Source organism: Eupeodes corollae, chromosome 3, assembly GCF_945859685.1.
Source record: "Eupeodes corollae chromosome 3, idEupCoro1.1, whole genome shotgun sequence".
Lineage (NCBI taxonomy): Eukaryota > Metazoa > Arthropoda > Insecta > Diptera > Syrphidae > Eupeodes > Eupeodes corollae.
The window spans coordinates 3,243,910-3,267,948 of NC_079149.1; the positions used below are offsets into that span (position 1 = coordinate 3,243,910).

At 35.7% G+C, this 24,039-nt stretch overlaps 2 protein-coding genes across 4 annotated transcripts; both read left to right on the top strand.

The window, feature by feature from the left end:
- The first annotated feature begins 1,527 nt into the window (after positions 1-1,527).
- Positions 1,528-2,920, top strand: LOC129948983 (proteasome subunit alpha type-4). Its single transcript, XM_056060152.1, has 4 exons — positions 1,528-1,684; positions 1,882-1,924; positions 1,980-2,142; positions 2,198-2,920. Exons 1-4 carry the CDS (start codon positions 1,682-1,684, stop codon positions 2,772-2,774), a joined length of 786 nt encoding a protein of 261 aa, XP_055916127.1. The 5' UTR covers positions 1,528-1,681; the 3' UTR covers positions 2,775-2,920.
- A 4,034-nt stretch (positions 2,921-6,954) lies between these two features.
- On the top strand, positions 6,955-21,344 carry LOC129948982 (uncharacterized). Of its 3 annotated transcripts, XM_056060150.1 has the most exons (9): positions 6,955-7,542; positions 13,453-15,255; positions 15,316-15,448; positions 15,567-16,024; positions 16,090-16,189; positions 16,247-17,554; positions 17,600-17,778; positions 20,535-21,090; positions 21,153-21,344. In XM_056060150.1, the coding sequence occupies exons 1-8, from the start codon at positions 7,504-7,506 to the stop codon at positions 21,066-21,068; spliced, it is 4,554 nt and encodes a 1,517-aa protein (XP_055916125.1). In that variant the 5' UTR covers positions 6,955-7,503; the 3' UTR covers positions 21,069-21,090; positions 21,153-21,344. The 3 variants fall into 3 exon arrangements, with proteins under 3 accessions (XP_055916125.1, XP_055916124.1, XP_055916126.1); XM_056060149.1 differs by having other exon boundaries at positions 20,535-21,344; XM_056060151.1 differs by having other exon boundaries at positions 6,957-7,542; positions 17,621-17,778; positions 20,535-21,344.
- Positions 21,345-24,039: the final 2,695 nt, after the last annotated feature.

The window sequence follows — 24,039 nt, forward strand, 5'->3', positions numbered from 1 at the left end:
ATTAATGTAAGTTTATGGTGGAATTTTATGTTTCCTGTTTCATTGAATAACTCCACCATTTTGAATCTAATGTTGACAGGTAAACACAATAATAATACGTCACTCAGTAGTAGTATATCTATGAGTCGATATACACCAATACAAGTTGCTGAACGTTTAAAAAATTGTTGAATTGTAAAAACTGACCCTTCTTATGGGCAGGCGTTACAACTTCTATTTTCAACAAGACGGACGGTGTTCCACACTGCAGTCGCTACGATCACTTATTAAAAGAAATCGAATTTTTTCTCTGAGATTATTTAAAAAGTAAAGTTTATGCCAGCAAACCAAAGAACATTGCCGAATTCTAAGATTATACACAAAGTGAAATATCTAAAGGGTCATTCCGTAAAACGATTATCGTCAAACGATAGCGTTTTGAAGATTGTCTCACTTCACATAAGACGATTATCGTCAAAGTGATATCTATAAATATATATAAATAGGTATCGTCTGTCATTGATTTTCGAATACTAAATAAGCAAATTGAAATAAAAATGTTTCAGCGTCATTGAGTTTTGTTACAAAATGAAAATGAAAACTCAAAAAACAAATTAAATGAAAATGGTTATGGTTATTTAGACAATTAAGAGATAAATCAGAAGCTCTATCTCTTCCAACCTATATTTAAGCATTTTGTTTTTTCTTTCTCACTTGCAAAATAATCTAGACCATTATAGTTTTGTTTAAAGTTTTTCAAAACATAAATAACATCGTCGGTGGCAAAAAAAAATAAAAACAGTAACAGTAACAATTACAATTACAATAAACACCACAAAATAGTTGGTAAGTTTGGTAAAATGCAATTTATTGCGAATTTTCACAACCTCTCATAGACAAAAACCAAGTTTAATAATATTTTCAAGTTATCGAACAAGCACTATCTTTCGTTGAGTTTGTTTTGTCATTTCAGATATATAGTACTGAGAAAGATAGACAAGACGATAGTGACAAAGTTACGTGAAGCAAATTATTGACGATATCGTTAATGATAATCGTTTTGAAAATTACGGAAAGAATCCCCTGCTAAAAATCTCAAAATTTTGGAAAATGTTGCGCTCAAAAAAGCATTAATTTATGAAATCGGGTTGAAATGGCAGAGTTTTCTGTTAAAATAGGATACATTTAGATAGCGCAGGATGTAAAACATGGAATTCACATTCGACAATTAGAGACAGGAGATCAAACTAATTCAAGATTTTCATGAATGCAGATTGAAGAAAGTGCCGTAATCCAAATTTGAAGACGAAAATTTTCATTTCTTGAAGTCTTTTTCTACGACACTCGTTTTTTGGCACACATCTTTATCAATTTTTTTGTGCTCTTAATTCTAAATTGCAGTCCACTAAATCCGATGGTCAATATAAATTTGTTCATGTCATATGTGACACAACCTTAATTTGAATTTTATTTTCCGATTTCATTGTGATTATGCCCAAAATTATAGCAACTCATTTGTCTCAAACAAACCACAACCAACTTCATTGCATAAATCAAAATTTATGTTTGACAAACAAACTGACAGGAGTGACAATTGAATTTGTAAAATTCGTGTTTGCAAAAGACTTGCAAATTTTCTACAAAATTGTTTAAATTAACACGGATTTTATTTTTTTAAATATCAATTCAATAGATTATTAAAATGGTAAGTACAAATATCAAGTTCTGTTCTCAAAGGAGTTGCAATGCATAAACAAAATTTGCTTGAAAATATCTGTCGGCAAAATTATTTAGGTTATGATGCTTCTTTGTCCACCAAAATGCTTGGTCATCTGTGAGCCAAGTTTTGTTTTAAATTAATGTTCAAATTTACATTCACTAATTAAAAAAAATGTTTTCTAGGCTCGGCGTTATGATTCCCGTACTACCATCTTCTCACCAGAAGGTATGCTCTGTTTTCTATTGAATAACTTAATTTTCTAACGATTTTAAATTTTCAGGACGTCTCTATCAAGTAGAGTATGCCATGGAAGCTATCTCTCATGCTGGTACATGTCTTGGTATCTTAGCTGAAGATGGTATCCTTTTGGCTGCAGAACGTCGCAACACCAATAGGCTACTGGACAGCGCTATCTTTTCGGAAAAAATCTACAAGCTTAATAAGTAAGATCCACTTTGGTATAGTTTTCCTCGGTTATAACAATTATTTCAACTTTAGTGATATGGCATGTTCGGTTGCTGGCATTACTTCTGACGCAAACGTCCTCACAAATGAGTTGAGAGTGATTGCTCAGCGCTACCAGTACAATTATGGAGAGTCGATGCCATGCGAGCAGCTGGTCTCCTACTTGTGCGACATCAAACAGGCATACACCCAGTACGGTGGCAAGCGACCATTCGGAGTGTCTATCCTCTACATGGGTTGGGACAAACACTACGGCTACCAACTATACCAGTCCGACCCCAGTGGCAACTACGGTGGCTGGAAGGCAACTTGCATTGGCAACAACTTTGGAGCTGCTGTGTCAATGTTAAAGCAAGAAATCAGCGAAACCGAAAAAATTACACTTTCCGGTGCACAGGATCTTGCTGTTAAGGTGCTGAGCAAAACCCTTGACACCAACAAGTTGACATCGGACAAAGTTGAGATGGCCACTCTGCAGCGAGTGAATGGGAAGACTGTAATTAAGATTCTCACAACAGCCGAGGTGGAAGTTCTAATTAAGAAATACCAGAAACTTGAGGCGGAACAAGAAGCAGCAAAGAAAGAAAAACAAGCTGCCCAAAAATCTTAAGAAATGACACACGTTTTTTTTAAAGTCTGTAAAGGGATGAAGGGTGAATTTCCATTGAACGTATAATTGTTTAAATAATTATTTTGTAAAGCTTTGATATAGTTTTCAAGCGCATTTGAATAAAAATAAAATTAATCAAAAATCAATTTTAGTATTTTGCTTATTTTTTATCAAATATGTATTGTATATGTCTCAAGCCCTTTGTTTAAAGGGATTGGAAATGAAGAACAAAATTACATAATTTAAAAATCAAATGGGGTGGCGGAACAGTCCGTTGTGAACCAGGGTCTAGTGACTTACAACTCTCAACCATTCCTGTGTGCGAGTACTGTTGTCAGGAATGGAAGGGACCTACAATTTTGAGCCGAATCCGAACGGCTAGTTTGAGAAAGCATTTTTTCATGACAAGAATTACTCTTGAAGGATTTGTCAATTCCTCGCAAGAGGCAGTACCCGTGAAAATTATTTTTTTTTAAATTAAGGTGGCACAGGCAGGGATTGAACCCAAGACCCCTTGCATGACAGTCCAACGCACAAACCATCATGCTACGGGTACTACAAAAAAAATTACATAATTAGTTTGTTTAAATTATAACCTTCATTCATAACATCAATGGAATTACAAAAAATGTGAGCTATTTAACTTGATATCAATATGGCTGACGTATTTGACGGTACATTTCTTTTATTTATTTTAAGTATTGCACTTTGGGAAAGTCACTACATTTTATTTCAGTTGAATGCAATATTATAACAAATGAGTTAAAGGGATTCCACAGAGCAGATTCCTAGTACCTAAATAAATCTCAGCAGTTACTATGGAAATCCTTGTAAAATACTAATTTATGTTAACAAAAAAAGACACTGTTAAAAAATAGAGGTTTGAATATATTCTTTATTTAAATCATGTGATTTATTGATTTACTATCGATAAATTAAAATGATGTGTCCATGGTTCCTACTATCGGGAATTCCTCATGGAATTCTTTTTCCTTGGGAACACCTTTTGCCAACATGAAAATAATAAATTTATTTTCAAACATAGTTTTGGAATGATTTGACAGTCCAGTTCTTAGTGAAAAAAAATTTTTTGTTTTCGTCCTAGACCTAATCCTTAATTAAAAATGCAAAGAATATGATTTTTATTTTTAATCGATGGAATACAACGAGAACAACGAAGGTTTTGTTGTGTAAACGTTTTTGGAACTCGAGCTTTGTTTTAACTTCCAAGATTTCATCCAACCTCTTCTTCTGAAACTCACTAATTTTGTAATTGGTCCCGTATGTTTTCTTGAAATGGTATTCAATTTCTTTTTGGTGTCGCTTCATAGCCTCAACTGCCTCTTCAACCTCACTGCAGAGTTCTTTTTGGATTTCAATTTCTCGTTCCAAAGCGACGTTACAAGTTATGCCTTTTTGTGGTTTTTTTGTAGGACGAAGAGTTGAAGTTCTGTTTTTAATGTTCAGCTGGGAGACCAAAAGTTAAAGCATCTGGGCATTCTTCCAACAATTCTTCTAAGGCACAAATTCATATTATCATTTCCTCCAACGCACTAATTTATACTCCTTTGGCCTCCACCGGTTGCTTTTTTTGTTGTCAGACATTTTCTTCCTCACGTACTTTTTTTTATCAAGCTATACCTTAAATTATTTTTTCCATTCAGAAAAAGATTTTGTTGGTGGGCCCAAACTGTTGAGTTCTTTTTCTACTTCTTTCCAAAATGTTGATACACTTCCTTAGACCGTTTTGTAGTGAAATTATTAGCAATATCTGTTTTTTGTCCATAAAACTAATTAAAACGTGAACTTGGTGAGTATTTGTTGAATTTGACCTTAAAAAGATACATTTTTATTAATATTTTGTTGAGAATTGCTTACATTGTTTGCTCCGCTTTCATTTGCGACAACTAAATAACGGGGAAATATTCAAAGAGAAAAACACAAAATTTTCCCATGAAAAAAAGTTGCCGATAGGCATTTTTCCATTTTGCCCGATACCTATTTTTCGAATATAGGAACAAATCCATGGGAAAAGAAGTTCCCGATAATCCCAATTAAAGTGCATAAAAAAAATATTAAAAACCAGCAGGCACCCGTTCTGTAATTCATAGTTAAACAAAAAAAAGATGTGTTTTCCTTCTTGGGCTTTGGAAGTCAACTGCATTCCAAAGTTATGAATGCAAAGAAAGACCAAGTCAGGTGCATATGTATGTATAACATTTTTCAGATGTCATTCATTTCAAACTTGAAAATTTACTCTACTTTCTTTAACTTTTTTTTCTTTACTTACTTTCCAGTCAACTTTCCAATAAAGTCGTTTTAACTGGAATACATTTTTTTGCCAAACTAACCAATCAGATATTAGAAACTATCCTCACCTGTAAGTGCCTTAACCGGCCCAATTTATTTTTAATGAATTTTCCTTTGGAAAGTGATAAGATAAACTGTCATGTTGACTTTTCAAACCTAATAATAATTCTTAAAAAGTAAAAAAAAACCTTAAAATTTAAAAAATAAGTTTAAATTAAGTTAAGTGAAAAGCTTATGAGTAAAATAAATAAATAAATTAGGTGGTTTAACAATTCATAGAGAACTAGTACTTAATGTCTTAAAACTCCTTGTGTGCGAGTAATGCTGTCAGGGATGGAGGGGACCTTTATTTTCAAGCGGAATCCGAAAGGCAAATTTGAGAAAGCACTTTTCATGACAAGAACTACTCTTAGATGATTTGTAAATTCGTTGCAAGACGCAGTACCCGTAAAAAAAACTTTAGATGACACAGGCAGGGATTTAACCCAAGACCCCTATCATGATAGTCCAATGCATTAACCATCACCCCACGAGTACTAAAAAGCTAATGAGTAGCGCATTAAAATGCGGGTTTGGCGCCCAAGATTTTTGAGGTACCTTAGTGCTAAATAAATAGATAGAGAAATTCATTAAGTTTCCAAGCGAAAACGAGCCCCTCACGAGATATACAGGTCTTATGAATATTCAAATAATAAAAAAATTTAATTGTTAATAAATAATTTCATTTATAAAAACATGGATTTTCTGGCCTGATAGTCACTGATAGTCCCTATTGCAAAGGAATACAATTTTCAAATATATTTGACAGCTTAAAAAATGTCATTTAGTGACAGCTGTCATACATTTCTGAAAATTGTGTGAAGTTTTTGTATTTTCTCGTGCGTGTAATCATTTATTTATCTCTTTCCAATGTAAATTAAATTAATAGAAACCTGCCCAAGAGGGATAACCCCGTACACAATTGAACGAAATAAGAAAATTGTACGACTTGAGAAAGGGATTTCTTCAATTGAAGAAATAAATCATTTATTATTTTTCTTACAATAAAAAAACAGTGTTTTCAGAATTTTAAATAGTTTTTTTTCTTTTTAAATTCAATAAAACCAAATAGAAGATATAATATGATTTATGTATTTTTGTATTTAAATACCGAAAGATTCATTTCATTTTGAATTCTTGTGTAATTACCGAGCAGCTGGTTGTGAAACGTCAAAACCAGTGTGCACTAACTTTGTAGCCGTAATGTTTACATTTGTCTCATCTACTTTTGTAGTTAGATTTAGCCAATCAGAATTCTTTGACTACGTAGCCTCTAGCTTTGTAAATGCGACCAATCACAAGACAAGTCTCCTTTGAAGTATATCCCCCTTTGAGCTTTCATTTCCTTTTAAAGATTTAGTAAACATATCATAGCTAATATTCCATGCAATCTTTTGTTTCTTTGCCTCGATAATCTTTTTTTTTTAAAGAAAGTAAGGACATCCATTATTATAAGGTTTGACAAAATACAAATATCAAGTTCAAAGTCTTTTCCATACATCCGCTGAACCTATAGAAGATCTAGTAGCGTTAAGTAATGTTAACATAAAGTTGATTTCTAGCAGTCTATACTTAGTACGTAAATTTCTACAAATAAAACAAACAATACAACAATTCGTTTTCTTAGAAAAAAGTCATAAATAAGATTGTCCGCCTCACTGTAACAAACATTCTACTACATAATTCTCTTTTGAACGCATTTTCGTCTAGTCTATCCACCAACCATCTCCGCCATTTTCTAAGCTAATCTACGACGCACTGCATCGCACAAGTGCTACCAACATCGCACAAGGGCAGCCAACATTCCCCCGCCAAACCTGACACAAAATTCCCTCACACACCAACCCAACTACGCACACCACCACAAAATCCCTCTCACCGCCTCCCACACACTCAAACATCCGCCTATCCATACACAAAAACACACCACACACAATCACAGAATTCACGAAAAAACGAAAAAAAAATCATAAAATTTCATCCATTTTTTATTTGACAGCTACCAAACTTCAAAATTGTCAAAAAGCAGTAGTAGAAGACAGAAGATAGAAGATAGAAGAACGAAAAAGCAAGAAGCGAGAACGAGAAGAAGAAAAAGGAGAGTGAGTGAGAAGAGAAGGAGAAGCAGAAGTAGAAGCAGAAGAAAAAAAAGGTTCACTGGGAAAAAATATATTGAATCTCTGAAAAAGTCCAAATCAATTTTTGCAATTTTGTGCATTTTAAATTGAATTTCGTCGGGTAAATTAATCAAAAGTGAATTTGCAAATTAATTCTGTGCGTGCTAAGTGTAATTGCGCCGAGAAAACTCCTCCAACTAGCCAAATAAATTGCATTAAAATAAGCTGCGACAAAACATAAACATAATCCAAATGCAACCAAAATGGATAACAAGAGTGCACAATTGGAATTTAAGTTGCTGGTAATATTTTAATGTCGGGGGAAGAATTTGGATATAATAATGGATTTAATTATTTTGTTCTTTTCTTTTCTATCGACGGTTTATTGTTATAACTTATTAATTTTTGTTGGTTTTAATTGGAAAATGTTCGACTCGGTTGTGGGGAATTTTTGGGGTCTGACCTCCATTAGCGGGAAGTCGAATTTTGGGGGGCGAAAAAAAAATTAGCAGATGCACACAAAATAAAAAAAAATAAGGGCGCTCGTCGTCGTCGTTGTCGCTCACCCACGATTAACCATATTCCACTTTTTTTTTTCTTTTTCTATTTGTCTTCTTTTTTACTCCAATTTCTGGTATTCTGGTATATCAGGGAAGTGTTTTCTAATTTTAATGGATTTTTGTGTACTCGGTACGAGGTATTCGTTACTCGGTACTCCGGAGTCCCGTCTTGTTTCAAAGCTGAGGCCTATGCCTAGGCTGAAGCTGATGCTAAGGAGTGAAATTGTGGATTATAATTTTGTATGTTTCCAAAGTGTAATCCAAAATATTTTGATGCACAGATTTCGGAAGAACTATGTGGCAATTTGGTTGTTAGAAAATAATCGTGGGAATTTGATTGTTTTATCGATAGTTTTCATGCAATCCCGCCATTCATTAAAGTTGGAATAACTTTATGATCTGTAAAAAAATGAGATGGATCATAAATCTCCGCCTTTGCGGGGTCCATCTCCATCCCCTGATTGTAGTGTGTATCGGTCGGTGTTATAGTCGCAGTCGCCATACTAATCATCAATTTACTAAAATTAACTAGAAATCTAATGTACTTAGTTGCGTTTGTCTATTTGTCAGCCAGTCAGATAGTCAAACAGTCAGAGTAGTTATGTTCTAGTTGTGATGATCCGATCGTGCCTCTAAAAATGGACATTGCGTTTATTATTTTTGTTTTTATTTTGTATTTGAGTTGAGAGACTGAATTGGTAGTATTTACATTCATAATAAGGAAAACGAAATGAAAACTAGTTGCACACAAGCCACAAAATCTAATAGGAATAGGATTAATGTTGTGATCTTGTTTAGGTAGATATTTGGGATCCCATGGGATGGGATTCCTTGATCTAGTTACACTTCTTACCTCTAAAATGGTTCTAATAAAAAACAAAAACTTTCTCTTAAATTCTTCTTCTTAACTATAGCTTAACAAAAACTCACTTAACCACTTTTTTTTAGAAACATTTTGTTGCTAAAGAATGATTTTGTATCAAAACTAGGCTATGATTGTAGAGATTTTTGTTCTTCCACAAGGCCTAGGTACTTTCTATTCTAACTCTGCAAAAAAAAATCTTTTGAAATTAAATTAACTGATGGTTTGTAGGATCTTTCTAATCTTTCTGTAAATCTGTAGGATCTTTATGGCTTAAGTAATAATAATTTTGACTTATGTATGAAAGAATGAAATTAGTTTGTGACCTAAATATCTATTGTATCGGCTTCTAGAACTGTATGAGCCTCATAATGTCACAGTTCTCACTTTGAATGTATCTCTTTAATAATTTTGAGTATTTGATGTACCGTAAAAAAGGGAAGGTTGTTTTCTTCTACTTGAGTTGATAGTGTTCTAAATATTTCCTCCCTTGTGATCAGGTGTTTCCTCATAAATGATTTAAAACCTGTTAAGTCAAAAATGTTAAGATTACAATGGCCAGAAAGTAGGATTGTTGGTATTCCTTAGGTTATTCCTATTTAAGCCTATGCAGCCTTTGAAACGTTTTTGGTTATAGTTCCCATGTTATGTTCTTGCCTGCGTCATTTTTGAGAGGTCTTTTTATTCATCGACATAAGAATATGACTATAAACACGCAGAAGAAAAGTAACACAACGTGTAAATCTCCGAAAAATCGATATCAATATGTCTTGCAAGTTTTTAAATCATTTCTGTTATACGATCTCACAGACCTAAGACTTTACATAGCATAATTTCTCAGTTTTAGTAAGAAGAAATGGGTTTATTTTTGTGTCATTTCTAGTCCTCAATTATGAGATATGATCTAAGAAATGTTACTTAATCTAGCAAACTAGATAAGATTAGGTTTTAGGGGGTAATACATCAGAAATCACAAAAAACCATCCCACATGGCGGATCTCTGTGTATCCTTTGAACTCTCCAGAATATGATAAGGATTAGACGAATCTCTGTGTATCCTTTGAACTCCGATACCTAAAATATCATGTTTTTTAAGAGAATTTTAGAATGTTCTCTAGTATCTAAGACAAGTCGTTGAATAGGTCGCCAAAAAAGTAATTTGCTTGTGTCGTTATTCTTCTTTAAGCTAACCTTAAACATTCATGAAATTGTAAACTCTGAGATTTGTAGGTCTAATTTTTGAGAATATGCAAATTTTCTATTAGACTAATTCAAAAAAGTAGACAAGAAAGAAAGCTGATTAGAAATTCTATTTGTCTATATTGGTGTTTTTAAATGAAAGAGCCAATTTAAAGTATTAAAGAATTTAAGTAACCCCAACTTTAGAAATAATATTCAAAAGTGATAATCACAATATTCAGCGTAAGATATTAAATTAATGTATTATTAGAGAAAATGTCGAAAACCCATAACATATGTATAAATATAATGCCACAGAAATCAGTTCGAAGTTTGTAAATTACTATCGCCAAGATAGCAAAACATTAGACTCTTGTGCATACCGAGTCATAGTGATGTATCTAGAAACAAGAGATCCGATGAGCTGGCAAGGATCTGCTAGTAGAAGCGCTTTAACTCCTCCTGGAGCTTAGGGCGCCAACCAATTCCTTCAATCTCTCTCTATTCCTAGTACGATACCTCAGCTGGGACCACGTCTCCAAATTTTGGGACCGAGCTTCCTTCATGACAGATGATCTCCATGTTTCTCTTGGTCTTCCAGGCCGCGTTCTACCTTGAGGATTCCATTGAAAGCACTGCTTTGCTATGTTGCCGTTCGGCTTCCTCAATGTATGGCCAATCCAGCGCCACTTGCACTGCGCGATGTCAACATCCACTTTTGTTTGCCCAGTCCTGAGCCACAGTTCATCGTTAGTGGCCACCGGATGTTCAGGATGTAACGTAGACAGCGGTTAATAAAAATTTACAACCTTCTCGAGATGTCAGCAGAGCACTTCCACATTTCGCAGGCATACAGCAGCACGGATTTTACGTTGGACTCAAATAACTTTAACTCCTATTTTCCTGGAGTTCCACACTTAAGAAAGCATTCCGAATGCACTACGGGCTTTATTTATTCTATTGGTGACATCCAGGTCCGTTCCATCATCGAGTGCCAAATAGCTTCCCAGATAGTTGAACTGGGTGACTTCTTCTACTGCCACTTGTCTCACAGTAACCTGTTGTTGTTGGTTTCGGCTGGTGTGCATTAACTTAGTCTTACTAGCATTAATCCTTAAGTCAGCTTCCTCCCCATTTTATTGAATAAAGTGGCACATTTGGCTGAGGTCTCCATCTCAGTTTGCCATTAAGGATATGTCGTCAGCATAGTCGAAAGGGCTTAATGTTTCCTTCAGGCGCCATTGGATATCCAGTCTGTCGTGTTCACCCACCGTAGCAGTCATAACATCATCAATAGCAAGAAAGAACAGAATCGGTGACAATACATCACCCTGTCTTACTCCCTGTCGCACTTTAAATGCATCGGAAAGCTGTCCATTGTGCAAAACAAAATACCTTGCCTTGTTGTTAGACTCTTTTACTATAGCAACAATTTTATCCGGAATAACTAGCGATCTCCAGATAACATCACGACTAACGCGATCGAAGGCCTTTTCAAAATCGACGAACATGAGATAAAGCGGCGATTGGTACTCCGACGATTGTTCAAGAATAATTCGCAAGGTGTTAATGTGGTCTACCTATGATCGACCACTGCGAAATCCCGCTTGATGCATCTTGAGCGTAGACTCGATCTTAGATTGTATCCTCTCGAGAATGATGGTTGCCATTAACTTTGCAAATACGGAGAGAATGGTCATTCCACGCCAGTTATTACAGTTCTTAAGATCACCTTTTTTGGTAGCTTGACGATTACCCCGTCCTTCCATTCCCTGGGAAAGGTTTCGTTTTCCCAAATAGACTTAGCAAGTGGCAACAAGATACCGGCAGCCAAGTCGGGGTCTACCTTGAGGAATTCGGCAGGTTTGCCATCGAGCGCAGCTGCTTTGTTGTTCTTTAAAAGGTGTATCGCGGTTCTTATTTCCGTGCATGTCGGGGGGTCAATATTAATGCCTCTGGTGCACTATGGCATACTGGAACTATAGTTTTAGGTAGATAGACTAAAAATACATTCTTAGACAGACAGTTTTTCATTAATGTCGAAAAACTCGAAGATGTTTATCCGTATCAAATCTTCTAAATGGCTGAAACAAGACAATCCATAACTACAATAGGTTTAATCATTAATATTTAGGTAAGTTCAATACAATCAAATTCAGGGTATTGAAATGGGTCCACATTGACCGCCCATCAATCGACAGCCCATCGATGTAACCTAACCTAGGTAGATATGTACCCAAAAAAAAATGTCCATTCAGTTTCTATATAGTTAGATGCATAACATTGCGCACTCCACTATAAATGAGGTTACTTTTATGCGTTCTTCCTACACTGTGCTCTCCTGTGGAAGGGTATTAGAAGACTGGAGTTTTGGTTTCCACGCCTTCTACGTGACCCAACCTTCTGCGACGTTGTACTTTCATCCTTCTGATTAAATATACGTCGATACACAGCTAAAAACTATTCTTTAAAAATGTGAATGGCAGTTTTATCCGTTTTTGTCAAGTCTAAGATTTAAAGATGATGTGAGGATCTTGAGGTTTCATATTTATTGTAGGCAGGTTCTATCCCCTATATAGAGAAACACGAATTTGAACTATTAAATTGAGTATTATGTCTAAGGTTTGATAGATCGACAAGTCTGTAGCACAAAGTTGAAAGAGCAAAATGTTAAAAGAAAGAAGAAAAAACATAAACAAATTAGGTCTTGCGATTTTACAAGAAGATTTATTTATCAACGTTTGTATTGATGTATGTTTCTGGCTTTAATGGAACGTTATTATGAACTTCAAATATTCTTGAATTGGATTAAACATAAATTGATACTAGTATATGGCATTTATTTTAGCATGTTAACGATTTGTAGAATCAATACTTTTGGTATAAAATCTTAAATTTTTAGTTTGGGTTCAAATAATAAAGCTTTGTGGTCTTAAACATCCTTTAGGGCCGAACATATGGGCTAAAAAATAGAAGTCTAACAAACTCATTCTAGTCGTTGTTGATATTTTTTTTATTTTAGCGTTTAGTTGATGGCACCTCGATCGAATTCTCGAAACCTTGTGAAAAGCCTCAATGCCTCAATTTTTAGTAACTTTTCCAAGTTTATTCGTGCAAAATGTAGAAATTGTTGTGACAAAACTACCTTTGATTTTTTGGACGAGCAACTATCTTCTACATTTAACTTTCACTCAAAATTAAAAAATTCTGCCAAATTTAAGTCGTCATGATTAAGTTTTTATATTCCATTTGATTTTTGGAATTGTTAAACATCAATCGAATTCTGGAACACTAAACCAAATTCAAACCTTAAACCTAACTTTTCGGTATAATAAATAAGTTAAGATAGAATAAATTTAGCTTTTGTGAGTTTGCATGAGATAAAATGGAATTTGATGTTTTGGCAACTGACCTGGTTTTTAGATCTTTTCACAATCATTCTAACTTTAAAACACACTTTCTTGACGTATTTATCAATTAATAGACCAATTTTTAGGATTATCCAAATCTGCTTTACATAACAATCAAAAAATTGGGTTTTAGTAAATCGAATTCTTATTTTTAAAGTTATTTTTCATTTGCAAATCGTTGAAATTATTTCTTGTTTATAGGCTGACCGCACTCTAGGAGTTCTTCAACATCTAGGTGGCACCCAACGTAGCGAAGCACTTAAATATTTTATCGAATCTCTACGTTTAAAGTATCCCGAATCATACGAACAAGTTCGTTTAAATTTTTGTAAAAATGCCATCGTTGCAAGTAATTCAATTAAAAAAGAAGAAATCAATTTGTACAATATAAAAAAGGAGGAGCAACAGTCGAATAGTGTTGGAGGAGTTGGTGTGGTGTCATCGCGTGTAGGTGGCATTGATGGCGGGAGTAGCAATAGCAACAGTAGCGCAGCTACTGATCTCAATCAGAACTTTGAGAAGATTCTATGTAAAGAGGAATTTATGTGCATCGATGATGAGGACGAAATCGATGGTGATGAAGATATCGATGATATTGAAGATGATGACGATGAAAGTAGCAGTAGCCCCCCACAGTTGCGCAACCATAGAATTCATCAGATCCATCGCATGGACTCGTCTTCGTCGTCGTCCTTACTTAAATTGCACGAAGACGAAAGTGCCGCAATGGTGCGGATGCCGTTCAATGCTCATTATCAAAGCTTGGCCGATCCTTTGGACTTGATACCGTCTTCTATAATCGATGTTAAAAATCCTCTGGTGGCGGGAAGGAAAAGTGAAATTCTAGGAAGCAATTTACGTTTGAAACGTACCAACTCGCTCTGTAGGATAGGTGGTGTTGGTGGTGGATTTACATTTCACCCAGATTCCTCGATCGCTGTACACTACAATCAGCGTGACGGAGAAATTAGTATTAGATCGTTCAAAGAGCAATTTCGTTGTAGAATAAAATTCGCTTTAAATCACCACCATAAGCCTTTTCTTAAAGAAATATTTAAGAATCTTGTATTGACTGGACGCATTGATGGAATCAAACCTCCGCGAAGAGCTCTTCCGGCGCTACTCCCGCCACCACCATCTGGACCTGACCGCCCCTCCAAGAATGATGAATCCCATACAATAGAGAACACCAATGCCGAATCAATTAGTAGAATCTCAGCTGAACTCATTTTGGAACAACAACAACCACAACATCAACACAACAACCAGCAACAACAACAACAACCTACTTACAATAGTACTAGTAAACTAATTCTAAATAATAACAACAACAACACTAATCTTAACGGAATGTCCGCGCTCATGTCTAAAGAATTCAATAGCAGCAGTAGTAGAAACAACATGAACGACTTTTCGACATCTAGCTACAATCATCACCACCATCACCACCTTAACCATCCGAATCTCGAGGACAATAGCCAAACCACAAACACCGAAGACAGTTCTGAAGATGCTACGAACCTAACAGGCGTTGGAATGGATACGAACAGCATGTCGGGCTCGATTTTAAACAGTATTGAAGAGGATGAGATCGATTTGATGTCCATGGATCCACAGCAGGGGCCCGGACACAGTATGATGATGCAACAGCAGCAGCAGTTCTACGACCAGCAACAGATGCTTCGTCGTCAATTTGACCAGAATGCGCATCAACCAGAAGAGCTAATGATGATGCAGCAGCAAGCAGAGTCGCAACACGATATGCTCGATGACGACGATGATGAAGACGAAGCAAAGGAGTCAACTTCGTTGGACCTGGACAATGGGGGTAGTTCAGCGGGACAAACATCAACTCCTGGATCGGGAAGTAAAAAGGCCAAACCGTGCTATAGTTGTATGCAATGTCCCAAATCGTACAGAAAGAGGAAATCGCTGCTGGATCATTATAAGAGTCACCCAGGCTTTTGTCATGATTGTGGCCAATCCAATGGTCATTCGTTAGAGGTTTGTATAACTTGGGAACTGCATTTAAGAATGTGATGAATTTGCAATTTGTAATTTCAGGAAATCATTGAACATAATCGTACGGTGCACGCTAAGGAATTTCCATTTGTGTGTGAAACATGCGGCGAATCGTATTCACGTCGTCAGCAGTTTCATGCCCATGTTGAGTCTCACAACAAAAAGGAGTTCAAAAGTGAGTGGTTGAGTGTAAATTTCTCAAAAAGAACTCCCACATAGTTCTTCCGATTCATAAATCTGAATCTGAATTCATTTAGAGAAAAGATTAACTTTCTGTTGACTCTTGTTTTCAGCTTACATATGCGTCGAGTGTGGCCAGAAGTTTCCTTACAAAAAGCTTCATCTGCAGCACATCGAGGATACCGGTCATAAGGCAGATGGAGCCATATGCGAGGTGTGTGGTGCAGCGTTTCCATCAAAGAATGCGCTACACCAGCACATTATTAAGTCTCATAAAAAGGACAATTTCTTTGAGTGTCACATTTGTCAGAATCGATTCACGCTCAAAGCGAACCTCGAGCGTCATGTACAACTGCACACGGAAATCAAGCGAACTTATGTTTGTGATCTGTGTGGTTCGTCGTACTTCACGTATTCGGCATTGAAGGATCACTGTAGCAACGCCCATACTGACGCATCCGAGTGCAAGTGTCCATTGTGTGGCAAGAGGTTTGGTTCGGCAAAGTCGTTGCAGCGGCATTTGCCGTCACACTCGGAAGAGAGACCACACAGCTGTTGTTATTGTGAACAGGTTAAAAGATCACTTATAAATTGAATTATAAAAAAGTCTTACGGACATTTCAATTCTTTTTTCAGACGTTCAAATGGAAGACCCATCTTGTGCGCCACAAGCAAACGGTTCATAGCAACGAACCGGCATCGAAAATCAAAAAGCGTTTTGCTAAATCTGACGAGGGTAAATTAATAAATTGTATATCATGTTCTTACTTTTCTAAAACTTGTATTTTTTTAGAATTGATTCCGATGGATATACCGGGACCACCGCCGGCTAAAATACCGAAAAAATCAAATTCGAGCAAACCAAAGCAACAACAGAAAGCAATTGTAGTTACAAATACCCCAACACCAATGCCCACAAGTACAATTCAGCAATCATCAAAAGAACAGCAGCAACAATCGCAGCCTCCACAATCGCAACCCCAACAACAGCCTCCGCCACCGCAGCAGCAGCAGCAACAGCAGCAACAACATCAACAGCAGCAACAACAACAGCAACAGGCACACCATCAACAACAACAATATACAAACTCTAATAGCAATAGCAGCAACAATTCATCAATATCGCATCAGTTGGGAGGCGGGGAATCTCAAAATTCAATTTATAACCACAGCTTTAGTGCAGAGAATCTGCTTGGACAACAGTGCAATCAACCAACACCTCCTCCGCAGCCGTTGCAGCCGTTGCAACAACAGCAACAACAGCAACATCATCAACAGCAGCAGCAGCAACAACAATTGCTGCACCGCTTGACACCAAATGCAGACAATAGCAATCTAATTGTGCGTCTGAACAGCTTTAATTCGGGTGCTGAAACTCAGTTTCATTTCGATCAAAACACAGCGGGAGCCTATCAACAGCAGCAGCAGCAACAGCAACAGCAGCAGCAGCAACAACAACAGCAACAACAGCTTCTCAGCCAATATCAACAACATCAACAACACATGCGTAGCCATACGCCACAAAGCCCACAGCATCAGAGTCTTCACCACCAACAGTTACAGCAGCAGCAACAGCAGAATGCTCACTTTGCTCCTCCACATCATTTGCTCCATCAACAGCATCAGTTGCACCACCAGCAATCGCCGCATTCACATCATCGTCAGCATCAGAGGTCACCGCATCACCACCAACAGCAGCAACACCAACAATTGCAGCACCAACAAGCATCACACTCTTCGCCGCAACACCATCAACACACTCCGTTGCAGTCTCCCCAACCAGTGGGTGTGGCAGTGGCAGTGCCACAGGCGCCTCCTCAACAACAGCAACAACAACAGCAACCACCGCAATCACAATCATCACACCATCTTCACCAACAGCAACAACAACAACAGCAGCAGCAACAACAATACCCATGTGCCTCAATTCAGCAACCTCCAAATCCGAACGATTGGAGCAATATGAATTTTACAACTTCAGCTAATCCCACCAATCAACAACAGCAGCAGCAACAACAACAGCAACAACAACAACACCAACAACAACAGCAGCAGCAGCAACGGAGTCCAGCAATTGGTGGACCTGGCGGCGGACCTGGAGGTAGTAGTAGTTTAAAAAAGAAGGGCAATAGTAAATTCTATTCAGTGATTCATGTTGATTCAACAGACTTCCTCGGGCTTCCAATGAATGTTAATCCTGCCGGACGACAACAAGCACCAACTGTTGGTAGTACAGGTGGAAATGGTGGCGTAGTAAAACCCTCTGGCCCACCCGCAGCACATGATCAACAATCTGTTCTAAATGCTGATATAATTAATTTTCAGGTGAGTTTCTTTTTTTTTTCTAAATATTTCTTTCTTTCTTTTATTTTTAAAGTAAGTAGAAGAGAGGTTTGTGTCAAATGTTTAGCTAAATCGACCATTACTAAGTTTATTCATACACTATTGCCTAAAAAACCTTAATGCAAGCTTTATCTTACAACCAACGTATTGCCAAAACAAATAATGTGCTCACCTTGCTTAGGCATCTTAGAAGTGATCTTTGAAACAATTAAGAATGATGCATAGAGTGCTTAAAAAAAGGTCGTTGCCTGAAATTTAATCAGGTTAAGGTTTATATAATTCTCTTGGAATGTAAACAATTGTCTACAGATTTTTTGCTTTTAATGATCTTATGATTAAGATATTATTGTAGTGTACATAAAGGGATAAATCATTGATAGCTCAGATAAAAAGTATTGGCCCTAAATGACTTCCCTGAGGAACGCCTGATTTTTCAATAAATGGGTTGGAGAAAGAACTTCTAACTTGATTTAAATATAATAATACCTACTTTAAAAATGAAAAAATCCATGCAATGAGTTGGGGTTCAAACTCAAATATTATTTAACCCAAGTCTAGTAAAATAAGGGAAACACATCAGAGCGAGAGATAGTAAGACGGAAAAATTTGTATAATAAGGAAGACCTTTTGAAGTCCAAACATTATTCATTGAATTTTTATCAAATTTCGTGTCTCAGTGCTTTGAAAGTTATGAGCATTCAAAGTTCTCAATAATCCTTTTCTATAGCTCCAATGGTGTTAAGAGCTTTAACAAAACTGTTAAACATAAAACTTGTTAAGATGTTTGCCCTAAACATTTATTTATTCGCTCAACAGTTTCACTATAGAGCGCAGAATATGCGCATCGCGTTAATAATCTAATCTACACTGTTTACATGGCTAAGAACAGTAATATTGATGCTGAATGCTCCAAACCGATTTTCTAAATCTATTTACAAAAAAGGTATTACTAGCTCAAGGTGAATTTCTTAAAATGATGTTTTGGATGCAGTCCACGCTGTAATTGCAGAATTCATTTTGAAGCAATAAACCTCATTTTTGAAATCATCTCATAACCATTTTTGCTTTATTATGAAAATAAGATGCCGAATATTAGGCAACCAGTTTAAAGCTTATACATTTTTATTTAGTATTATTTCATCTTAAAAATTTGCTAAGTACTCCACACTTTTTGTCATCTATCTCTGAAACGGTTAAGCGTTTGAAAAAAAATGAGGAAACAACTGTCACAAATCGTGTAAGTCATTATTTAGGTGTAGGTTTTAACATTATTGTAGCTGTTAAAACGGATATAATCAGAAAAAAGCGGATTTTGCTAAATTAAGCTTTACATAACTTTCGACACAAACGAGATTTTATGACAATTCTCACACAATATTTAAACAACAAATTTAAAGAATTAACATATTTCCAGCGAACTATTTCAAAAAGGAAACAAATTCTAAAAAACAAAATAAGGAAATTCAAAACTAGTTCTTCTACGAATTACTTTGGAGCTGTTTTTACATAAGAAGGAAATATTTAAAATTTTTCATAAGCCTAACAGTTTAGTTCCTATTTTGTGTTTCTCATACCATGGCTACTGGCTTCTTAAGAAGCTCTGGATGGTAAAGTTCCCTGGTAAACCTACAAAGAAGCTTATCCTCAATGTTTGCATGGCTTTCGTAGTAATAGGTTAACTAGTGTGGTTTATCACATTGGACACAATATTTACAATATTTTGGATTAATGCACTTGTTACCTTAAAGGCTTTTGATAGAGTTTAGCATCTAACTCGCTTTTTGAAACTGTGTTTGGTATTGATAAATCGCTTCTTCGTATTGAACGGTTACAAATCTTAAAAACGCAGAATACATGCTGGTGTGCAATAGGGTTCCATTTCGTCTCCGATACTCTTTCTTTTGTTTCGCTGACGATAGTACACATAGCTTTTTATATTTGTTTTAAGATTCTCATTCTAGTCCTTCAGATGTAGACTATCAACTTCTACGTATGATAAGGTCATTTAAGTGTGACCCTGACATATTTGTCCAATGGGGTGTTATAAACTGTGCAGCATTGAAGGCTTCAAAAACTCAATGCGCTGACCACTTCCTTAGCACTCGCCACCCAATGCTATGGAAGTACTTTCACCGAGGAGACAAAAAGCTTTCAGTTCTAGGTATCTGCGTCACAGATCATCTTTCATTGAGTGATCACATATTTATTATTTTTCACCACTAATTTTCTGGCTATAATCAATAAAGCCTTAACTCTTCCGAAACTTGAGTATATTGTATGAAATTATAAGCGAACGTTGTCTAAATGAAATGTTTACAACTCTTTTACACCGCCGCAATATTTCATGTCTGTCTTTATTTTATAAACAATGGTCCAGAGAATTAAGCAATAGTATTTTTCCCCCCAGAAAATTCAGCCGTAATATACCTTCTTAAAGGAATGCTCGTCAGTTTTTTCCCTTGAGCCCTGAAATGCTATTAAGAGCAGTGATGCTTTTTTTAGCCGCACTCCACGAATGTACAATCATTAGCCAGGCTCAGTATTACCTACTCATGGTAATATGCAGACATTCAAAACCAATGTACATCGGTATTTCCTTTCTTATCCTATCCCCCCTTTCATATTGCTAGCATAGTGTTTCATCATAAATAAGTTTATCCATAACCTATTGATATTCTAAAAAATGGTTTGACAACATATCTAACAAAATTCCGTTATGAAAATTTTAAAAATTCCAGAATATGTGGCCGCAAAATCCACAGCCACAACAAATGGCATTCAACAACGCCACTCAACCAGTGGTCGCACCAGGTTCCGCAGATCCACACAACTACAACAACATTGGAAGTATTCTAACCAATTTAGACATTATAGGTAATAACAATCCGATGGAGTACAATTTCGAGTTGTTGCCGCCGCCACCGCCACCACAGCAAACTAACTCGCTTCCCGTTCCCCAACAACAGCAACAGCATCATCCCTATGCAAGCGCAGCAGGTCTTCTGCGTCACTCCTACGACTATCCCAATCACACCCTAACTGACATATCCGAACAAAAGAACTCCTTTCAATCATATCACCAGCCAGTAGCGGTGGTAACACCACCCTCCGGCTATGACCCCCAACCGGTGCCCAGCAGTCGTGTATATGGCCAGCAAGCGGACGAAACGAAAACTGTCCTCCCTCCCATCAGCGAGTACATGCACCATGCGGGTCTTCAACCTCCTCCGCAGGACGTGAACCTTGTCTACTACCCAGTGAAAAATGACTAGTGGCGTTTTCATCATCAAAAATGTAAAACAAAATGATATTAAAAAACAACAAAATTAAAAACAAAACTAATCCCTTCCCCGTAGTGAGTCTATAAAATAGATGAACATAAAAACACCAATAGCAGAGCTCCTCCCACAGTGGGTGGATAGCGTAAGAGAAAGTCTTTAATTTTTATTAAAAATATAAATAAACAAAAACAAAAATACTTCTTAGAGAACCTTTTATTGTTAGTTTTTAAGTAAAATAAATAAATAAAACAAAATTAAAAAAAAAAACAAACACAGACCCTTCACCAACAACACATAATATTTGTTTTAATTTTAACACGTTTTTTTGTCTTAACAAAGAAAACACAAAAATATTATATATATACATATATATATATATTTAAATTTACACAAAATTTATAAAAAAAAGTATACAACATACAAAAATTGTATATGAAACATTAGAGGCATATTCCATTGCGAATTTTCAAGTTTTGGACAAAATAAAAAATTCTATCATAATATTATTTAATTTTTTTTCTACATACAAGTACATATATAAATATATATATATTTACATAAAAATAAACAAAAAGAAAACAAAGCTGATACCAGTTAATAAATAAATGGAGTGAATACAATTTATATATTTAAATAAAATCAATTTTTTTTTGTTTAAAGTAAAAAATATAAAAAAGTAAAAAGTAAAAAAAAACAAAACATGCACATTAACATATTATATTATATTATTATCATTATTGCAGATTTTATTATATATATATATTTTATATTATATTATTTTGATCGACCTAATATTGTTGGGTGTTTTTATTGATTATTATTTTTTTAAGGAACAATAATAAAATTATGTATTACAAACAATTTGTATATTTCACTATAAAAAAAAAACAAAACAACAACAAAATACAGATAATTATATTATGTGTATACATATAAATATCAAAACAAAAACAACAACAAACAAAAAAAAACAACAAAAAAAGCGTTTTAAAGAAAAGTTTATCAAGAACATTTTTTGGAACAATAAAAAATTATTTTTTATTTATAAAAATAAATATATAAATTTGTTTTATTTGATATTTTGTTAATGGGAACATTTCTTACTTTTGAATTAAACAGATTTTTGTCACTTGAATAAAATTAACACGTAAGGATCGCACAAACGCCGACACAAAATAAACGCTGGTGTGCCCCAGGGCTCTGTTTTGTCTCCGATGCTCTTCTTATTTTTATAAATGATATTCTATCTGGAACTTCTAACCCACTAAATTGTTTCGCTGATGACAGTTCTTAGCTTTTTATATTAATGTTTAGCTTTAGATGCCCATCTTTGTCCCTCGGATGTGGACTATTAACGGCAGCATATAATAAGTTCACTAAATATTGATCTTGAAAGCTTAGGTTTTCTCCGTCGATGCAAGAAGTTTTTTTACCCCTTCTGGTCTGGCTATAATTTATAAAGAGTATATTCACCCGAAAATCGAGTACAATTCCCATATCTGGGCAGGTGGTCCAACAACCCACTTGGGTCTTTTGGACAGAATTCAAAAGAGAGCTCTAAAAATGCTACGTTAGCGTTGTTTAAGTGAAACTTTTGTATGTTTTAAGCACCTTCGCCGTCGTAAGGTTTCATGTCTTTCATTATTCTATTACTATTTTTATAAACAATGCTCTAATGAAATAGTTGCATTCCTCCCCACAAATTCAACCATAATGGCCGTTTTTCTAGAAACGCCCATCAGTTTACCCTCGAGTCCAATTTCGGACTTATTGTTAAGTACAGAGATTCTTTTTTAGTTGCACTACACGAATTTGGAACAGACATTAAAGACAGACAAAACTAATGTGCATCGGTATCTAATCCTCTCATAATTGCTCGCACTGTCAAACATTATAAGGGTATTCAAATCCCCTTGAAAAACAGAAGTCCTACGTTTTTTTTTAACATAGCACAAAAGTTGTATAATTTTTTTCTAATTTATTTTTTCTTTTGTACAAAATAGGTAATCCAGTCTTTTATTATTATGCTTAAAGACTACTTTGTTTAAAACAAATAAGGTAGTAAAAACATGAATTTTATCAAAATAAAGCCAAAACGAATAGTTCAAAATAAAGTATAAAAAGCTAAAAAGAAATATTCAATATTAAGATTTTTTTCCAGTATTTTGTGGAAAATCCTTTGTTTTTTATAATTGCTGCACATCTGCGTGGCATAGAGTTCAGAAGGGCCTGACAACACTCAACTGGAATTTGGTCCCATGTTTCCTCGACAGCGTCCCACAACAGCTTCAAATTCAAGGGTCTTCGTCGAGAAACACCCTTTTTCACATCTGCCCATAAATTTTCTATGGGATTGAGGTCAGCCTCAACCTAAACCTCATTGACCCGAAAAAATTCTTTGGCAGACTTACTGGTGTGTTTCGGGTCGTTGCCTTGTTGAAATACCCATTAATCCGGCATATTCCAACTCGCATAAGGCAGCATCACACTGGACATTATATCCACATAAACGCGCTGGTCCATCGTGCCAATGATTTGATGTATGGGGCCAACACCAGCGTAAGAGAAACTGCCTAATGCCATCACTTTAGCACCTCCATGCTTTAATGGTGTACCGAGGGTTAAACTCGGAATTTTCTGGACGTCGGACGTATTGCCTAGAGCCAGTTCCACCTAATAAAACAATTTTGGTCTCGTCAGTCCACAAAATGTTTCGATATTTCTCTGCAGGCCAATTAGCATGGCTTCTTGCAAATTTTAAACGAGCGGCTACATGTTTTTTTGTAAGCATCGGCACTTTTCGTGGACTGCGAGCGGAAAGATTGTGTTCCAAGAATCGCCTTCTTATTGTTTCGCTACTTACTGCCAGTCCTAGATATTCCTGGATCATCTTAGATGACGCAAAAGGATCCTTTCGGCTGTAGCGAACAATACGATGATCGTCATTTTCACTCGTTTCTCG